The sequence below is a fragment of the Triticum dicoccoides genome, chromosome 1A (genome assembly GCF_002162155.2).
Source record: "Triticum dicoccoides isolate Atlit2015 ecotype Zavitan chromosome 1A, WEW_v2.0, whole genome shotgun sequence".
Lineage (NCBI taxonomy): Eukaryota > Viridiplantae > Streptophyta > Magnoliopsida > Poales > Poaceae > Triticum > Triticum dicoccoides.
In genome coordinates this window covers 342,794,546-342,814,176 of record NC_041380.1, presented here as the reverse complement: position 1 = coordinate 342,814,176, position 19,631 = coordinate 342,794,546, and the positions used below count along the sequence as shown (strand labels likewise).

General features: G+C 46.6%; 2 protein-coding genes across 2 annotated transcripts; one reads left to right on the top strand and one right to left on the bottom strand.

Annotated features, from left to right (window-relative positions):
• The first annotated feature begins 6,501 nt into the window (after positions 1 to 6,501).
• On the top strand, positions 6,502 to 7,503 carry LOC119271895 (mitochondrial import inner membrane translocase subunit TIM23-1-like). Its single transcript, XM_037553542.1, has one exon. The coding sequence runs from the start codon at positions 6,617 to 6,619 to the stop codon at positions 7,199 to 7,201; it is 585 nt and encodes a 194-aa protein (XP_037409439.1). The 5' UTR covers positions 6,502 to 6,616; the 3' UTR covers positions 7,202 to 7,503.
• Positions 7,504 to 8,696: 1,193 nt separating this feature from the next.
• LOC119271884 (molybdate-anion transporter-like) lies at positions 8,697 to 12,029 on the bottom strand. The gene is made up of 8 exons (XM_037553537.1): positions 11,776 to 12,029; positions 11,497 to 11,641; positions 11,236 to 11,404; positions 10,156 to 10,426; positions 9,802 to 10,064; positions 9,500 to 9,712; positions 9,192 to 9,303; positions 8,697 to 9,082 (listed from the first exon to the last, which is right to left on the bottom strand). The coding sequence occupies exons 1-8, from the start codon at positions 11,924 to 11,926 to the stop codon at positions 9,039 to 9,041; spliced, it is 1,368 nt and encodes a 455-aa protein (XP_037409434.1). The 5' UTR covers positions 11,927 to 12,029; the 3' UTR covers positions 8,697 to 9,038.
• Between the last annotated feature and the right edge of the window lie 7,602 nt (positions 12,030 to 19,631).

The window sequence follows — 19,631 nt, the reverse complement described above, 5'->3', positions numbered from 1 at the left end:
AGTAGGCGCTGGTTCTTCATCATCTCCTTCATCGGCGTCCATACCGTCGATGTCTTCGGAGTCGAAGTCGAGCATGTCGGTTAAATCGTCGACAGTGGCTACAAAGTGGGTGGTGTGTGGGCTTTGAATTTCTTCATCGTCCGTACCCCAACCTTGCTGACCGCAATCCGGCCAGGGCTCTCCTGATAAAGAGAGAGACTTCAGTGTCTTCAGGATATTGCCGAAAGGCGAGTGCTGAAAGATGTCTGCGGCAGTAAACTCCATGATCGGCGCCCAATCGGATTCGATCGGCAGGGGTGCGGAGGGTTCGGAGTCCGGAGAGGAGTCCAGCTCCTTGGAGTCACGAGTCTCGCAGAGTACGGGGCTGGTATTCGGCTCAATCGCTGTTGGGATCGCAGCCCCCGAGGTGGCATCCAACCGCCCATCCTCAATCGGCGCAGTTGGCTCCGAATTAAGGGTCGAAGCTGATGCGGGTGCGGCCTTCAGGGCACTGTTCGGCGGCAGAGCTAGATCATGCTCGTCGGGACAGTGCGGCGCGCTCAGCAGTGGCTCGAATCCGTCGAAGATCAAGTCCCCGCGGACGTCAGCCGTGTAGTTTAAACTTCCAAATCTGACCTGACGGCCAGGGGCGTAGCTTTCAATCTACTCCAGACGGCCAAGTGAATTGGCCCGCAGTGCGAAGCCGCCGAAGACGAAGATATGTCCGGGGAGGAAGGTCTCACCCTGGACTGCATCGCTATTGATGATCGTAGGGGCCATCGAGCCTGACGGCGACGACACAGAGGAACTCTCAATGAAAGCACCAATGTCGGTGTCAAAACCGGCGGATCTCGGGTAGGGGGTCCCGAACTGTGCGTCTAGGCCGGATGATAACAGGAGGCAAGGGACACGAAGTTTTACCCAGGTTTGGGCCCTCCCGATGGAGGTAAAACCCTACGTCCTGCTTGGTTAATATTGATGATATGGATAGTACAAGAGTAGATCTACCACGAGATCGAGGAGGCTAAACCCTAGAAGCTAGCCTATGGTATGATTATCGTTGTCTATGTTGTCCTACGGACTAAAACCCTCCGGTTTATATAGACACCGGATAGGGTTAGGGTTACATAGAGTCGGTTACAATGGTAGGAGATCTACATATCCGTATCACCAAACTTGCCTTCCACGCCAAGGAAAGTCCCTCCCGGACACGGGACGAAGTCTTCAATCTTGTATCTTCATAGTCCAGGAGTCCGGCTGAAGGTATAGTCCGGCTATCCGAACACCCCCTAATCCAGGACTCCCTCAGACGTAGTCGAACGGGTCCTCACAAACGCGACATTATCGGAACTAACCCGAAGAAGCAACACCAGAAAGAAGCAAACAACATAGTAAACAACCATCACATAAACATGGCATGATGCACAACCAAGTATGATGCATGTCCGGTTTAAAGAGGCATGGCATGGCAAAGTGCAACAAACAATACTACAAATTAAGTGGAGCTCAATATGCATCGGGATGCATATTGACGAAACACCACATCAATTATTTAGTTCTCTCTCGGTTAGGTACTCAACAATATTAAATGTTGTTTAAACATGGCAAGAGGTGGAGCATAAGTAAACTAAACATTTAGGCAAGTTTAAATGAGGCCAGAAATAACAAACAACAAATCCGGTAAATCCCCATATGCAATTATCAATTTGGTGCAACAACAATTTTAAACATTTAAATGTTATTACCATGATGCGAATGACATGTGCAAGTTTTATGCAGTATTTATTGAAACGTTGACATGATAAGATATGAGGCATTTGTCATCGTGATGGAAACGAAAGGGGTGCCACGGCAACGATAATGAAACGGTGCCACGGCAACATTCCGATTCCGGTAACTCGATTGAGATACCAATGCAAAGGAGAAGTGTGCGGATGCGTGCAAAAGATGGTGGGGCGCTCTCGGATTCCGGGTGTCCCACGAGTTGGTGACAAGGAAACGAGTGACAAATTGGACACGGTGCAAACAAAAGGGTGAATCTCGTACATCGCAAGCATTCAACCACGGGGTCATCGGCTCAGCGGTTATACCTTCGAAGTGCGTGGTGTGGGACGATTTGGGTTCGAAGGAATGTAGACGGAAGTAGTTGTTCCCGGTTCGAAGGGGAACTTGACGAATCCGAGTTCTTCGGGGCTCGGCGGTACTTGACGTCCAAGTGGTCTCTGGGGTACTTGGCATTTGTGCTACCCGGGTGTTCGGCGCCTGAAGTTGTACATGGTCCACAAGTCGTCGATCGTTCAGGGTCTGACTTGCAGGTCTTGCCAACATGAAGGGGTACTTGGCGTTTTCGTAGAGGTACTCTCGATCTTTGCGACAGTAATTGTTCCCGTTCGTTCGGAGAGGTGCTTAATGACCCCGAGCCCTTTTGCGGTCGACGGTAGTTGAACTACCGTCGACCTTGACGCCTGCGATGCACATGTCTTCGTCGACGGTAGTGGTACACTAGTCGGAAAGGGACTTGTCGGTCTCGTTCTAGCGTCGATAGTGGTACAGGGTCCGTAGATGTTCGGGCCGTCTTGTTCTTGACGGAAGATAACACACGGCGACGGTGAGGTACGTGTCGGCGGTAGTCGAACTTGGCGGGCGTCGTGTAGTCGTGCACTTCGAGGGCTTGAGCAGGGCCTTGGTCAACGCGGCAGGTTTTTGGCCGTGGCTCGATGTGGCTTGTGCTGCTGGTCCACTCCTCTGCGAGGTGATGGATCGAAGGCGTCGAGAAGGGGAACGGGTGGAACCGAGGTTCCCCGGCAGCAGGGACGGCGTCTGGCGATGCGCGGCCCGGGGCGGCTCGATGCAGGGCTCAGGAGGAGGCTAGAAGGCGCGGCGGCGGCTTGCTGGACCTGGACGCGACGGCGCACAGGAGGAAAGCTTCGGTGGAGAAGCAGAGCGCTCGTGCTGCTCGGGATCGAGCCTTTGCTCTCCCGAGCAAGGAGGCGGCGATGGCTGTAGACGGAGGCGACAGGGTCGAGTGGACGCGCGCACGTCCATGGTCGCAGGAGGCGGAGGCGCGCGCTGGAGGAGAAGGCCATGCGCGGCTGTGAGGGCGCCTGCGGGAGGAGGATGAGGGGGACCGAGGGGACCCTTCCTGGTGCGATTGGGTGGCGGCGATCGCTCTGCTCCAGGGGGCGGCGGGGAAGAACAAGGCTTGCGGACCGGGAGCACTCCCTGGCGTCGGTGTGTGCGTGTGCGGCACTGCTCCTCTCCTGCGGCGGCACTAGGAGGAAGGAGGGGAACGAGTGAAGGAGCGATCCAGCGCTGGGGATCAGGCTAGGGTAGATAAGAGGTGTCGGCTGGGCTTCAGGCTTGGAGGCCGACTGGACCTTGGTGGAAATGGCCAGCCTGGCTGCGAGGGGGTTTGGGGAGGCCCAGCTGGGCTGGCCATCCTTCCCTCTCTCTATTTCTTTCTTCCTTTGCTTTTCTCTAAACAGGAAAAATGGAAGAAAAGAAAGGCGAGAGTAGATATGGAATTCGACAGAGATGAAGATGTTTATGGGGTCCTGGTAATATATACAATTTGATTAAAATGTTTTGGACATTTTAGAGATAGAAAAATAATTTTTCCGAACAAGTTACAGAGAGGATGAATTAAATTCAAACTTGAGCTATTTTTGAACCCAACCAAAACAAGTCCAATTGAGAAAAGAAGTTACAAAGAGGGTGTAGGCATCATTTAGGATTTATAGGGATAGGTTGAACATTTTTCCGAATAGTGAAAATGCCACAAGAAAAATAAATGGAATAAAGAAGGAAATAGAAGTTTGTATGGGATAGAAACTTGGGTGAAACCAAGTTGAAGTTGGGCAATAAGTAAAAAGGAAGGATCAAGGACAAGAAGAAGGAGTTAAAGAGTAATGCAATTGTGTGATGGGTGATTCCAAGTTAATGGAATATTTACAATAGCTCCCTAATAATAGTAGGAGACTTTTATATGTTATAAAGAGAATTTCACCATGTGAATATCCCTCGATTTAAATGGACCGAAGATCCATCCGATTTTATTTGGTTGAGTTTTAAAACATGTTGCAAGATGACATGATGCAATGCACATGATGCAAAAATGAAAGTATCGAACCAAACAAATCACACGACGAAACCCAGAAACCCTGGAAGGCATCTGAAGCTCCGGTCTTGAGGCGTCACAAGAAGGGAGGAACAACAAAAGAAAGCAGAGGAAGCTGCCAGACATCAGCAAGAGGAGAAGAAAGCACTGAAAGCATAGAGGAAGAGGCAGTCACTAGCTCAGAAGAGAGAGAAGAGAAAAGAAGAAGCTCCAATAGCAAAGAAAGCTAAGGAAGAGACAAGGCAGATCATTATGGAGACCAACAAAGCTGTGGCTGCTGAGAATAAAGCAAGGCAGCAAGCTCAGAAGAATGCTCAAAAGGAGGATGCAGCAGCAAGAAAAGGAGCAGGCAGGGTAGCTGCTGCTGAGTCTAGGAAGGAGGAAATGAGGCTAATAGGTATTGCCCTTGGCAAAAGGCCTGCAGGTCCACAGTCTGATTCAGATGATGATCTTGTGCTTCCCAGTAAGACCAGAAGCACTTCAATGTTTGACATCTTCAGATGATGTACCTGTTGTGTAGCATGTTGTACTTCTTAATCTCCAAGGCATGATGTAGTAGTATGTGACTGATGAGAAATGTTATAATTGATCCTTACTGATGTGTACACATGAGTATGGATCAATTGTTGATCATTTTGTAACTGAATGCACTTGTGTATTTTGGTACTTCCCAGATATGTTTTGTTGGTATAAACCATAATTTTGATGGTACTTCCCAGATATGGAGTGCTAATTATGCATATGCTTTTCTCCCTCAATGCACTTGTGTAACTGAATTGTATGTGCTACAATCATAACAATGGTCAAATGTACACAGAAGCCAAATATGACAGCAAGATGATAACAACATCAAATAGCTTTCCCATGTACACAGAAGCCAAATATGGTAACAAAAAAAATGATCTCTTCATATGACAGCAAGATGATAACTTGCAGAACATTAACTTCCATTTTATCTGCATCGTGTCCTAATGTACACAGAATCAACTTGCATAAAAATGATATCTTCATATGACATCATCAATAGTTTCAACAAGCCAAATTAACTTTCATTTGCAGTAACAGATTGTCACTTGCTTACATATTGCAAAAGCATCACTTACAATGCAAAAGATTGTCACTTCAGACTAACAACACTACATCAACTCCAGCTGCAAACTGGAAACTACATCAACTTTAGACTTATAATGCAAAAGCATCACTTCATACTACCAGTTCATCTCCTAACAAACTAGGCATCATGCTACTGGAAACACTGCATCAACTCCATCACTTCTTCAGCAGAGAAATAGCTACGAGCACTGCAAGTACAATGAGTGCTGCCACCAGTGCCTTCATCATCACCAATATTTGATTGGCTAATCCCACGAGTGCCTCTGCTTGCTGATTTCTCATTTGAGCTGCAACTCTTCCATGAATTCCATCTTCAAAGCCTGAAAGATCAACTGCACCTCCACCTGCATATCTTCGATTCCTTGCTCGCATCAGCTCTTCCCTCTTATCCTCTGCAGCTCCTAATGCACGTACGGCTTCATTGCCAACGTGAAACTGATTATCCAGTAAGTAGACAACGTATTACAACTCCCAATGCCAGAATGGTCCTGAAGATCAAAAGAAACGAACAGACGCCAAAAATCACCATCACAAATTCCACAAAAATCGACCAAAATTAACAAATGCCAACGGATGCACTCCACTTACACCAACATGACACCTGCAGAAGACCCAACCCTTGTGCTTCTCCGTGTTCGAGAGATAGAACTTCACACGAGCGCAACAAGAAGGGCATCTTATCAGCGGCACCACCGAACGATCGCCGAGCGATGACCTGACCGAGCTTGTCGACATGGCGGAGCGATGAAGAGGACGGCGGCGGTAGCGGCAAGCTGCAGGAAGAGGGCGGCGGCAAGCAGCAAGGAAGAGGGCGGCGGCAAGCAGCAGGGGGAGGACGTCGGCCTCGGCGGCAGGGAATGTGGAATTAGGGATTTGGCATCGGCGGCACAGATATTTCAGGGTGGTGGATGGAAATTAGGTGCGCCGGCCTAATTTACATAAATAACCCCCCGCGAACGCCAGCTGTCGCCTCGGATTGGTCAACAAGTGGTCAAATGGAGCGGGGACGAGTGGCGTACGATGAACAGTGACCATACAATCACGTGTAGACGTATTGAGTGACCGTAATGGTCGTATTTTGAGGTACAGTGACCAAAACATGCTTTCTTCGCAAGTTCAAGTACTGGCAGTGTATTTTACTCTTAATAAATTTCCATTTCGTTACCTGCAAAAAAAATCCCTTTCGTACAAAACAATTTCGAAAGACAATACTAAAAAAGTTCTCACCCAAGGGACCGAGTGCTCCAGAGTCCACGGCTCCACGCACCGCCTAGAAAATATCGGAAGGACCTCGCTGCAAATGGTGGCTGCGTAAAGCGGCAAAACTAGATCATTTCCTCCGACCCCCTGCTCTGCTCGTCTGCCGCCGCCCACACCCCAAACCCTAACCCTACCGCCGCCGCCGCCATGGCCGACCCGCGGATGTTCCCATCGGGATCAAACGGCCCGGAAGACCACGCCCCCGGCCGCCGGAAGTACAACCCCTACCAGGACCTCAACATGCCCTACAACTACAAGAACCTCTACGACCTCCCCACCTCGCCGGAGTTCCTCTTCGAGGAGGAGTCCGCGGTGCAGCGCCGATCCTGGGGCGAGAACCTCACGTACTACACCGGCATCGGGTACCTCTCTGGCGCCGTGGGCGGCGCCGCCCTCGGCCTCCGCGACGCCGCCGCGGGCGCGGAGCCCGGGGAGACCGCCAAGATCCGCGCCAACCGCTTGCTCAACGCCTGCGGCAGCTCCGGCCGCCGTTACGGCAACAGGCTCGGGGTCATCGGGCTGATGTACGCCGGGATGGAGAGCGGCATGGTCGCGGCGCGCGACCAAGACGACTGGATCAACAGCGTCGCCGCAGGGCTCGGCACCGGCGCGCTCTTCCGCGCCGCTAACGGGCCGCGGTCTGCCGCCGTCGCGGGCGCTGTCGGCGGGGTCCTTGCTGCCGCCGCCTTGGCCGGGAAGCAGCTTGCAAAGCGATACGTACAGGCAATATGAATCTCTTCCTGTTCGCTCAGATCAATGGATCAAATCAATCAGTTGCCAAGAATGGATTATTTTTGCGTTTGTCATTCTCCAGTTTAGCTGCCCCATTAGAGAATGCATAATATCTATGCTGTGTTAGTCACATGTATACGATCGAATGGATGATTTTGGCTTTCTTACAATGTCGGATGCAAGCATGATGTTATACATTTTTCGGGTGTTGCTGAGCAATAAGAGTATTTGATATTTTGCAGCGATTACTGTTGTGAAACATGTACTGCAGTATTTAGTAAGAATGTTCAGTTTGATGAGGATAAGAGTGCATTGTGGATTACTCAGGTTTTCATGCCTGTGCCGTGTGTTAATTTGCCTGTCTTCTGATGTGGTTTGTGGGGCTTCAGAATTTTATGAAGCTGTTCTGAGGTTGATGGTTTATAGCTATGCTCGCCATGGGCACCTATGTTCTGTTGCTGAGCAATAAGAGTCTATTTGATATTTTGCAGCGATTACAGTTGTGAAACATGTACTGCAGTATTTAGTAAGAATGTTCTTCAGATTGATGAGGATAAGAGTGCATTGTGGATTACTCATTGTGTCTTCTGATATTGTTTGTGGGGCTTCAGAATTTCATGAAGCTGTTCTGAGGTTGATGGTTTATAGCTATGCCTGCCATGGGCACCTATGTTCTTTTGCGACTCGTTTGAGAGTCTGATGAAAAACCATTGTGTTTTGAGTTACTCCGGCTGATCATTTCGAATATCTCAGCGCTCCATTTGACCCTAACCCTTGTATCTGTGGTTATCACTGCTTATATTTTCTTGTGATGTACTATGATGTAAGCATTGGCTGTTAATTCTGCTCCTGCCCTGATTTGAGCTTGTTTTGGTGTGTGGCCTTCTGACTGCTGTTCAAATATGCAAGTCACTTTTTGGGAAATGGTTGCATAATTGTGCAGGCACCGGGTTTGATTCAAAAAGCTTTGGTTGAGTTTGATTCAAAACCGTTTTAATTGGGGAAATGATTCTGATCAGCCGGTCGATCTAGCACGTCTCTCTTCCTCATCTTTTTTTTTCCAACAAAGATGTTGCATAACAGTGGCAGCGAAAGATGATTGTGCAAGTGCGCAATGCGCCGACAGAGATGTTGCAATTTTTGCAATAAGGATCTTGTTGCAAAAATTAGAGAAGAGGTTGTGCAACATGGGTCTTGTTGCAGGAAATTAGAGAAGAGAAGGTTTTTGCAAAGAGTCTTGTTGCAGAAAATTAGTGAGGAAATTAGAGAAGACAGCTCGTACCAACGAATTGGACAGCTCGCGGCGTAAAAAGATTGGCCGGCCGACGCATGGTATGGCCCTTTTGATTGTAAAATCTGTGCTAATCAGCACACATTTTGTAGAGACAAGAGATCTGTAGACAAATCACTAAGGCTAATCATAGTGGGAGTAACTTAGCGAGTAACATAACACGGCAGAATCTCCTCTCCCTAGAAGAATCCTCACTGGCACCCGGAATAAGGTATACAGGGGCACAAGCTATAGCTTTCATCAAGGGACTGGTTGGATTTAAATACAAATACGATCATCCTATTAGCAAACGTAAGAATAGGAGGGAAATTACAGATCCGGTACTATGCCAAAGCTCTACTGTGCAGTGTATATATCTCAATACATGCCGAGCCGTGTCCTCTCTCCCGACAAAACTGAATACCGTGAGAGCACCTAACAAAGCAAACTAAACGAGGTTTTGTTGCAGCCTTCTGGTTTCCCATCTTATTCAGCAGCCCTGCAGAGAAGCAGATGAAGTTGGAGACTGTTCCATGCCCGGTTCACGTCAATGGCTGCTGGTGTGTTTCAAGGGTTTAGTGGCTCATCTTCTGCTGTCATCTCTGCGGCTTCTGCAGAAATTTGATCTTGTGGTTAGCAATTTGTTAAGTCGGCGTCTAATTCCAAGAGAGAAAATGGCATTTGCTTGCATCAAAATTGAAATGAATGAAGACAACATACTAGTTGATCTGTGAAGGTCGGACACGAACATCAGCCGCCTCTGCAAAATTGCTGCGATGAATAGGAAAATGGAGCACATACCAAACATGACAGCGATTGGGAAGGCATTCACCTGCAAAATAATATTCGTAGGAAGAGCATTATTGGGGATGAGTAATGACGCTTCAGCTTGTTTTAGTAGAATCTTTCTTTAAGCAGGTACTCAGTCAAAATTAAATTCGATTTTTGTTTTGTATTGTTTTGTTATTGCACTGCATTACCAAAAAGGAAAGCCAGAGAGTTGGAATTGAGAAGGCTTTGCTGCTTACATTGTAAAGCACCACACATACAAACAGGTTAAGTGGTATGCGGAAGAAGTTCATGATAGTGCTTCTCGCCTCCTCAGGGATATATTGAGATCTCATCTTCATGATTGACGGCCAGAATATGCCAACACATGACTCGAATATGCAGAAACCAAGAAGTTGTACACTGCCTCCAAATGAGATGCTTCCACCTTTCTCTGAGGGAGGTACTATGAACTGTTGAACAGAGATAGTTGATAGTAACATTTAGATTGTAAGACTAAAACAAAGGAAACAACCAATGTAGCTATGTGTAGCAGACTTACATTGGTAACAACAGGGAGGAAAAGAGTGAAAGCTGATATCGAGAACACGATCTGCATATAACCTTCGACCTTCATCTTCCGAGCTAATAGACGAGATGCAATTGAGCTACCCAACATCGAGGAGAGCATGAATGTGGCAAATATGAAGCCATGAGGAATGTCTTCATCATTTGGGCTCAAAGCAGGAGTCCACAAGAAAACAAAAGTGTACATTGAACCCTCAAACAGTGACTGTATGGCTCCAAGCAATGCAATCTTTTCATCTGAAATATTATGAGAAATGCATCAATCCTCAGCATTAAGTTTTAAGACAATTATTATGTCCTTTCTTATGCCAAGACAGGCTAAACTTACCAGAAGCAATGGCTTTAGCTGCAACCTTAAACTGGGCCATCAAGTCCTTTCCTTCAGATGCATCTCCATAGTTCTCACCCCACGACGATAAGATGATTGCCATGCCTATTGCTAGGAAGCAAGCGGCAGCATCAAATGGAGCGACAGGGCCAAAACCCAAGTTATCAGCCAGTAGATTTGCAAATAGCCCTGCGACAATGGCAACTAGGCCATTCCCAAGAAATATAGCCTTGGAGAATGTTATTGACAGCCACTGCGGATCAAAACCTCTCTGCACAATCACAAGGTAGATTTGCACACTGTCAGTCAAAAAAATCAAGGGTGTCTTCCAAGAGGAAGCCCCCGAAAACATTGAAAAAAAATATCATGCAGTAGGTTAATCATAAAAGGTACATATGTTTAGGCAAAATAGAACAGTGGATTGTACTGAACAGGAAACAACAGAGTACTCATGATAGTTGTATGCATCAATTAGTTTCCAGAGCAAATGGGTAATTCTCAGAAGGTTTACCCTGAAAAACTTCGATTTAATATTGTCATGGTTTTAATTTCTGGTGATTCCTGACCACGTGGGAACGGTGGAACACCAGATCTGCCCACACAGGGACTAGATCTCAAATAAACATATACAAAGGAACTTGGACTGCTGACAGAATGTGTGCAAGAGAGTTAACCGCTGATAAGAGTTCCACAATTAGACCTCAGATACTAGTGCAGTTAGTATGTTTAACTGTGCATTGCATGTCGGTGTAGATGCAGACAGCGGGGGTCACGAAGCTTCACTATAAATGTGTTCTTATACATATCTTTTCAGTTTTATATACCTCGAAGTCATTTTATATACACAAGTTGTGATGTACAGCAGTCAACTCCCCCGGATCCAATAAAATTTGGTTAGCTTCAGCACACCACTTGTATGCTGAGCACTAACGCAAATACACATAATTAAAGGCACAAAATATCCAAAGATGTAGATATAGCTAATTATTAAGCGGGAGCAGAGGGGTCGTTTCTGAACGAAGCTGAAGCTGGACAACACAACGTACTGAAAGGCACGTAGATCTGGGTGAGAACAGTTACCTTGTTGTGCTCCGCGACGAGCCACGACTCGAACGCCGAGAAGAGCAGCGATGTTGCAATGCCTCCAAGCACGCGGCCAATCATCAGAATCCTGTACTGCGGGGAGTGCTTCGTGATGCAGCTGAGGATGTAGGTGATGCAGTAGGTGATGCACGCCCTCTTCCTTCCCCTGCGAACGACCACCCAAACCCTCATCAGCCATCGGGGCATACCGACGAAATCGACGCAACTCCGCCAAGGAAGGAAGGGGCGACCACGCACTGCTTGTCGGCGAGCGACCCGACGATGGTGCCGAAGAGCATGGAGGAGCCGAATCCGGCGATGAAGAGGCGGCCGATGTCGCCCTTGTCGAACCCGTACTGGCTGTAGAGGTAGTACACGTAGGGCCCCTGCAGCCAGTCCCCAGCTGCACCGCCGGCACCAGCGCACGATTCAGGCATCAGAAAATCGAGAGACGAGCCAGCATTGCGCCGCCCGGGTTCAGATCTGGGGGAATTAGGAGGGGGGGAGCGGAGGGAGAGGGGTTAGGCGCGTGCGTACACATCATGAGGGAGTAGACGAGGACGTAGTTGTTCTTGAAGGAGTTGAAGGCCGTCGGGGTGGCGACGCGGTCCTTGCCGGACTTGCCGAGCTCCAGCGCCGCCACGACGGCGGCGAGGCCGCCGAAGACGAGGTAGTAGAACACCTCCATGGCGGGGCCGAGGTGCGGAGGGGATCGCGATTCGGGGGCTGGCGAATGCGATTGGGTCGGTTTGTTATAGGAGAATGGATTTTATACGCGCAGCGGCGGGCGTGTCATCTCATCTGCGTCGGATTTCGGGGCAGTGGGCACTGAGGGTGCGCGTGCCGGACGTTTGGTTGTGTCGCACTCGCTCGCCAGTTGGTGCGGTGGTGCCAGCCTGCCTGCAAATCGTCGGCTTCCTTCATTTATTTTTTGTCACAAAACAGTAGTACAGACCAAGAAATTACAATTGTGACAAGTATTGAATGAATATCGTGCAAGTTCTGGACAAATTGGTGAGTGAAGGGAAGTGTAGTATCTTGGTATTTTATCTATGGTGCATTTGAACCGAAGTGATAGTTTCTCTCATCTTGTTGAAAGAGTTGTGAATCGGCTTGAAGGTTCGAACAAAAAGTTGATGTCGTTAGGTGGGAATAAAATTCTTTTGATACCCGTTATCCAGTCTATTCCTATGTATGCTATGGTTGTTTTCAAAATCCCAAAAAAAAAGTGTGCAAAGAAATTACAGATGTAACAGAAGCCTTTTGGTGAGGGGACACACAGGAGGAAAAGAAAATGCATTGGCTAGCTTGATGGAGGATGTGTCTTCCAAAAGATAAGTGGGGCATGGGGTTTAGCGATTCGGGTGCATCTAATTCAGCCATGTTAACCAAGCGAAGGTGGAGAATGATAACTCACTTTGTTACTCTTTGTGCTACGTTCTTAAGAGCGAAGTACTTTTCTGATGGAAAAGTTCAAAAAGCAAACACTTTTCTAATGGAAACATTCTGAAGGCATGACCAAAAAAGGGGTCATTGTTTACTTGGCGGAGTATCTTCGTTTGTCTTCAAAAGTTCAGGAGTGAGCATATTTGATGAGAAATAAATATTTGGGAGGACCACTAGGTACCTTCTAGCCCAACAAGAATAATTCAGTCAAGGAGAGGGAATGTTTTGCTGAGAACAGTGGTTGAGCTTATTAATCCCATACGGGAACATGTGATGAGGATCTTGTAAGGAATATTTTCCTTCCGGTTGATGCAGAAAGGATTTAGAGAATCCCCCTCTCAGTGCAACTTAATGAGGACTTTGTAGTATAGCATACGACCAAATCATATTCTTTCTTTGTTCGGTCAGCCCACTACAGAGTGGGAACATTAGCTTGGTGCTAAAATCATTAGTGTTGAAGAGACATAAAATGTTAATTCAGTATGGCTGGCTTTTTGGAAGTAAGGAACACTAAGCAAAATAAAAGTCTTTATTTGGTGCACTGTCAAAGGAGTTGCTCCCGATATGGCAGGCTTCTCCCTCGGCATGTAAAAGTTTCGTCAGAATGCCCTATATGTTCCTCGGGCCCTCAAGACATTTGTCACTTGATATTTACATGTAACCGAGCATAGAAAAGTTTGGAAGGCTCTAGATCTGAACATGGTCATTGATCAAGCCTTGGTGGTGGATCGTTCAGGCTCAATGGTCTTGGAAGAAATTCTTCATGGTCGAGTAGGAAGTCTCTGGAGTTAGGGCAGCTCAACTTGCAAGAAACAGTGGTTGTAGCTTCTTGGTACATCTGGTGGGAGCGGAGAGAAGCAAGGGAAGGCAAGAATGTCAAGTGTCCATTTAGCTCAGCTTTCGCCATTTAGGTACTGACAGCAAATTATGCATAGAAACTTCCTCGAGAGCATGCAAAAAGAGTAGGCTGGGAGAAACCTCACCTCCCGGTACCTAAAAGTTGGACACTGATGCATCTTTTTTTGAAGATGGAACCGACTCAACAGTTGTTGTTCTTCGTAACAGCTACGAGGAAAGAAATTACCGGAGCTGTAGAAATATTTGACCATGTCTTTGTTGGGGAACGTAGCAATAATTCAAAAAAATTCCTACGTGTCACCAAGATCAATGTAGGAGATGCTAGCAATGAGAGAGAGGGAGTGCATCTTCATACCCTTGAAGATCGCTAAGCGGAAGCGTTACAAGGAACGCAGATGATGGAGTCGTACTCGCGGCGATTCAAATCACGGAAGATCCGATCTAGCGCCGAACAGACGGCGCCTCCATGTTCAACACACGTACATCCCGGGGATGTTTCCTCCTTCTTGATCCAGCAAGGGGGAAGGAGAAGTTGAGGGAGAACTCCGGCAGCACGACAGTGTGGTGGTGGAGCTTGCAGTTCTCCGGCAGGGCTTTGCCAAGAACTACGGAGGAGGAGGAGGTGCTGGAGAGGGGAAGGGCTGCGCAAGGGGAAGGTTACGACAGCCCTCCCACCCCCTCTATTTATAGGGTGAAGGGAGAGGAGGCCGGCCCCCCTAGATGCATCTAGAGGGGGCGGCGGCCAAGGGGGGAACTTGCCCCCCAAGTTAGGTGGGAGGCGCCCCCACCCCCTAGGGTTTTCAACCCTAGGCACCTTGGGCCCTTGGGGGGGCACTAGCCCACCAGGGGCCGGTTCCCTCCTTTGTTCAGCCCATTTGGCCCACCGGGGCAGGTGGCCCCACCCGGTGGACCCCCGGACACCTTTCGGTGGTCCCGGTACAATACCGATAACCCCTGAAATTATTCCGGTAACTGAAACTGGACTTCCTATATATAATTCTTCACCTCCGGACCATTCTAGAACTCCTCGTGACGTACGGGATCTCATCCGAGACTCCGAACAACCTTTGGTAACCACATACTATTCCCCATAACAACTCTAGCGTCACCGAACCTTAAGTGTGTAGACCCTACGGGTTCGGGAACCATGCAAACATGACCGAGACATCTCTCCGGCCAATAACCAACAGCGGGATATGGATACCCATGTTGGCTCCCACATGTTCCACGATGATCTCATCGGATGAACCATGATGTCGAGGATTCAATCAATCATGTATACAATTCCCTTTGTCTATCGGTATGTTACTTGCCCGAGATTCGATCGTCGGTATCTCTATACCTCATTCAATCTCATTACTGGCAAGTCTCTTTACTCGTTCCGTAACGCATGATCCCATGGCTAACTCCTTAGTCACATCAAGCTCGTTATGATGATGCATTACCGAGTGGGCCCAGAGATACCTCTCCGTCATACGGAGTGACAAATCCCAGTCTCGATTCGTGCCAACCCAACAGATACTTCCAGGGATGCCTGTAGTGCACCTTTATAGCCACCCAGTTACGTTGTGACGTTTGGTACACCCAAAGCATTCCTACAGTATCCAGGAGTTGCACAATCTCATGGTCTAAGGAAATGATACTTGACATTAGAAAAGCTTTAGCAAATGAACTACACAATCTTGTGCTACACTTTCTCCATCACATCATTCTCCTAATGATGTGATCCCGTTATCAACGAAATCCAATGTCCATGGTCAGGAAACCATGACCATCTATTAATCAACGAGCTAGTTAACTAGAGGCTTACTAGAGACATATTACGATCTATGTATTCACACATGTATTACGGTTTCCGGTTAATACAATTATAGCATGAACAATAAACAATTATCATGAACACAGAAATATACTAATAACCAATTTATTATTGCCTCTAGGGCATATTTCCAACAGTCTCCCACTTGCACTAGAGTCAATAATATAGTTACATTGTGATGAATCGAACACCCATAGAGTTTTGGTGTTGATCATGTTTTCCTCGTGGAAGAGGTTTAGTCAACGGTCTGCGACATTTAGATCTATATGCACTTTACAAATATCTATGTCTCCATCCTGAATATATTCATGAATGGAGTTGAAGTGATGCTTGATATGCCTGGTCTTCTTGTGAAACCTGGGCTCCTTGGCAAGGGCTATAGCTCCAGTGTTGTCACAGAAGAGAGTCATCGGGCCCGACGCATTGGGAATGACTCCTAGGTCGGTGATGAACTCCTTCATCCAGACTGCTTCTTGTGCTGCCTCCGAGGCAGCTATGTACTCCGCTTCACATGTAGATCCCGCCATGATGCTTTGCTTGCAACTGCACCAGCTGATTGCCCCACCATTTAAAATATACATGTATCCGGTTTGTGACTTGGAGTCATCCAGATCTGTGTCGAAGCTAGCATCGACGTAACCCTTTATGACGAGCTCTTCGTCGCCTTCATAAACGGGAAACATATCCTTAGTCCTTTTCAGGTACTTTAGAATATTCTTGACCGTTGTCCAGTGTTCCATACCGGGATTACTTTGGTACCTCCCTACCAAACTTACGGCAAGGTTCACATCAGGTCTGGTACACAACATGGCATACATAATAGACCCTATGGCTGAGGCATAGGGGATGGCACTCATATTTTCTCTATCTTCTGCCGAGGTCAAGAATTGAGCCGTGCTTAATTTCACACCTTACAATACAGGCAAGAACCCCTTCTTGCACTGATCCATATTGATCTTCTTCAATATCTTGTCAAGGTATGTGCTTTGTGAAAGACCAATGAGGCGTCTCGATCTATCTCTATAGATCTTGATGCCTAATATGTAAGCAGCTTCTCCAAGGTCCTTCATTCAAAAACACTTATTCAAGTAGGACTTTATGCTTTCCAAAAGTTCTATATCATTTCCCATCAATAGTATGTCATCCACATATAATATGAGAAATGCTATAGAGCTCCCATTCACTTTCTTATAAACACAGACTTCTCCATAAGTCTGCATAAACCCAAACACTTTGATCATCTCATCAAAGTGAATGTTCCAACTCCGAGATGCTTGCACCAGCCCATAGATGGAGCGCTGGAGTTTACATACCTTGTCAGCATTCTTAGGATTGACAAAACCTTTCGGCTGCATCATATACAATTCTTCCTTAAGGAAAACATTAAGGAATGCTGTTTTGATGTCCATTTGCCATATCTCATAATCATAGAATGCGGCAATTGCTAACATGATTCGGACGAACTTCAGCTTCGCTACGAGTGAGAAGGTCTCATCGTAGTCAACCCCTTGAACTTGTCGATAACCCTTAGCAACAAGTCGAGCCTTATAGATGGTCACATTACCATCCGCGTCAGTCTTCTTCTTAAAGATCCATTTATTCTCTATGGCTTGCCGATCATTGGGCAAGTCTGTCAAAGTCCATACTTTGTTTTCATAGATGGATCCTATCTCGGATTTCATGGCTTCAAGCCATTTGTTCGAATCTGGGCCCGCCATCGCTTCTTCATAGTTCGAAGGTTCACCGTTGTCTAACAACATGATTTCCAGGACAGGGTTGCCGTACCACTCTGGTGCCGAACGTGTCCTTGTGGACCTACGAAGTTTAGAAGCAACTTGATCCGAAGTTTCATGATCATCATCATTAACTTCTTCTCTAGTCGGTGCAGGCACCACATAAACATCTTCCTGAGCTGCGCTATGATAATCCCCAAGTGCAGGGAATCATCATAGCAATTCCCAATGGTGGAAGTGATAAGTATGGAGTGTCGAACCCACAAGGAGCTAAAGGTAAGATCAATATTCTCTCAAGCCCTATCTGCCACTGATACGACTCTACGTACACCGAACGTTTGCTTCCAACTAGAAACGAGAAATAAAACTACGTTGTGGGTATGAAGAGGATAACTTTGCATGGTATCGGAGAGATAAAATATAAAAGTAGGTGTTGTTATCATAAAGTTAGAATATATTACTAAATATTATAAATAGCGAGTGTGGAATAATGGTGGATCAGTGTGTGGAATTGTCTTAGGCAATTGTTAACAAGACCGGTAGTCGTCATTGCAATTTCATATGAGGGAGAGGCATAAGCTAACATACTTTCTCTTCTTGGATCATATGCACTTATGATTGGAACTCTAGCAAGCCCGCAGCTACTAAAGACCATTAAGGTAAAACCCAACCATAGCATTAAAGCATCAAGTTCCCTTTATCCCATACGCAACAACCCCCTTACTCGGGTCTATGCTTCTGTCACTCAAGCAACCCACTATAAGCGAATCATGAACGTACTGCAACACCCTACAGCGGGAATCCCTCACGCTTGCGCGACACGGAAGGCACAATAGGACAACACCAAAATAAAACATACAACTCGTACCAATCTAGATCATCAATCAACCCAAAGACAAAGGATATCTACTCAAAACATCATAGGATGGAAACACATCATTGGATCATAATATGTGGCATAAAGCACCATGTTCAAGTAGGGATTACAGCGGCGTGCGGGAGAGTGGACCGCGTAAAAGAGATGAGGATGGTGATGATGATGGTGATGTTGATGAAAATGATCACCGCGGCGATGATTCCCCTCCCTATGGCACTCCGGCGCCACCGAGAGAGAGGAGGAGAGGTTCTCCCCCTTGTGCTTCCTCCTCCATGGCCTCCCCCCTGGATGGGGAGAGGTTCCTCCTCTGGTCCTTGGCCTTTATGGTGATGATGGCCCCTCCGGGATCCTCCTCCATGCCCTCCAGTGATGATGGCCCCCTCCGACAGGGTGCCAGAGAGGGCCTAGATTGATTTCTCGTGGCTACAGAGGCTTGCGGCGGCGGAACTTCCGATCTAGGTTAATTTCTGGAGGTTTGGGTATTTATAGGAGAGGTTGGCGTTGAGAATAAGTCAGGAGGCCCCACGGGAAGTCCATGAGGCACAGGGGCGCGCCCAGGGAGGTGGGCGCGCCCCCACCCTCGTGGGGCCCATGGGACTCCCCTCCGGTAGATTTTTGTTCTAGTATTTTTTTATATTTTCCAGAAAAATTCTCCGTTGATTTTCATCGCATTCTGAGAACTTTTATTTCTGCACAAAAAGAACACCACGGTAGTTCTGCTGAAAACAACGTCAGTCGGTTAGTTCTAATCAAATCATACCAAAATCATATAAAACTATTGTAAACATGGCATGAATACTTCATAAATTATAGATACATTGCAGACGTATCAGCATCCCAAAGCTTAATTCCTGCTCGTCCTTGAGTAGGTAAATGATAAAAGAAATAATTTATGAGGTGTGAATGCTAGCAAGTGCATAAATTTGATCAATGATAGTTCCAATCACTTTTTCTAGCATCATTATATATCATAACAGTAGCTCAACTCATAAACTTCTCATGATCAAGTAACAAGCTAATCACATGTTAAAGTATAGATCATAAAGTTTCTTAAGAATTGACAAACCGTGCTCTTAGTCATCAAATAATTGCAATTCATCTTATTTTTGGGAAGAGTCTATGTAAGAGCTTTGATTCAGCAAACTCCACATACTCAACTATCATTTAGTCTTTCACAATTGCTAATACTCATGTGATATTAATGGGTTCAAAGTTTTAATCGGACACAGAGAAAGATAGGGGCTTATAGTTTCGCCTCCCAACCTTTTACCTCAAGGGTAATGTCAACAATAATAACTTATGAAAACCTACATCCAAGTGGATATATATATCCGGATCGCTCCAACACAAAGTGCTTTCCAAAAGAAAAAGTGTAAAAGGAAAGGTGATGATCAACGTGACTCTTGTATTAAGGGTAGAAGGTAAAAGTAAAAGATAGGCCCTTCACCGAGGGAAGCAGAGGTTGTCATGCGCTTTTATGGTTGAATGCACAAAATCTTAATGCAAAAGAACGTCACTTTATATTGCCTCTTGTGATAAAGACCTTTATTATGCAGTCTGTCACTTTTATTTCTTCCCTATCACAAGTTCGTATAAAGCTTATTTTCTTCGCACTAATAGATCATACATATTTAGAGAGCAATTTTTATTACATGCACTG

Excerpts from the sequence above, each read along its gene's own strand:
- LOC119271895 (XM_037553542.1), top strand. The coding sequence starts at position 6,617 with ATGGCCGACCCGCGGATGTTCCCATCGGGATCAAACGGCCCGGAAGAC.
- LOC119271884 (XM_037553537.1), bottom strand. The coding sequence starts at position 11,926 with ATGGAGGTGTTCTACTACCTCGTCTTCGGCGGCCTCGCCGCCGTCGTG. Across the intron at positions 10,427-11,235 it reads TCGTCGCGGAGCACAACAAG|AGAGGTTTTGATCCGCAGTG; the intron begins GTAACTGTTCTC and ends GTGATTGTGCAG. Across the intron at positions 9,304-9,499 it reads TATGTGTGGTGCTTTACAAT|GTGAATGCCTTCCCAATCGC; the intron begins GTAAGCAGCAAA and ends ATTATTTTGCAG.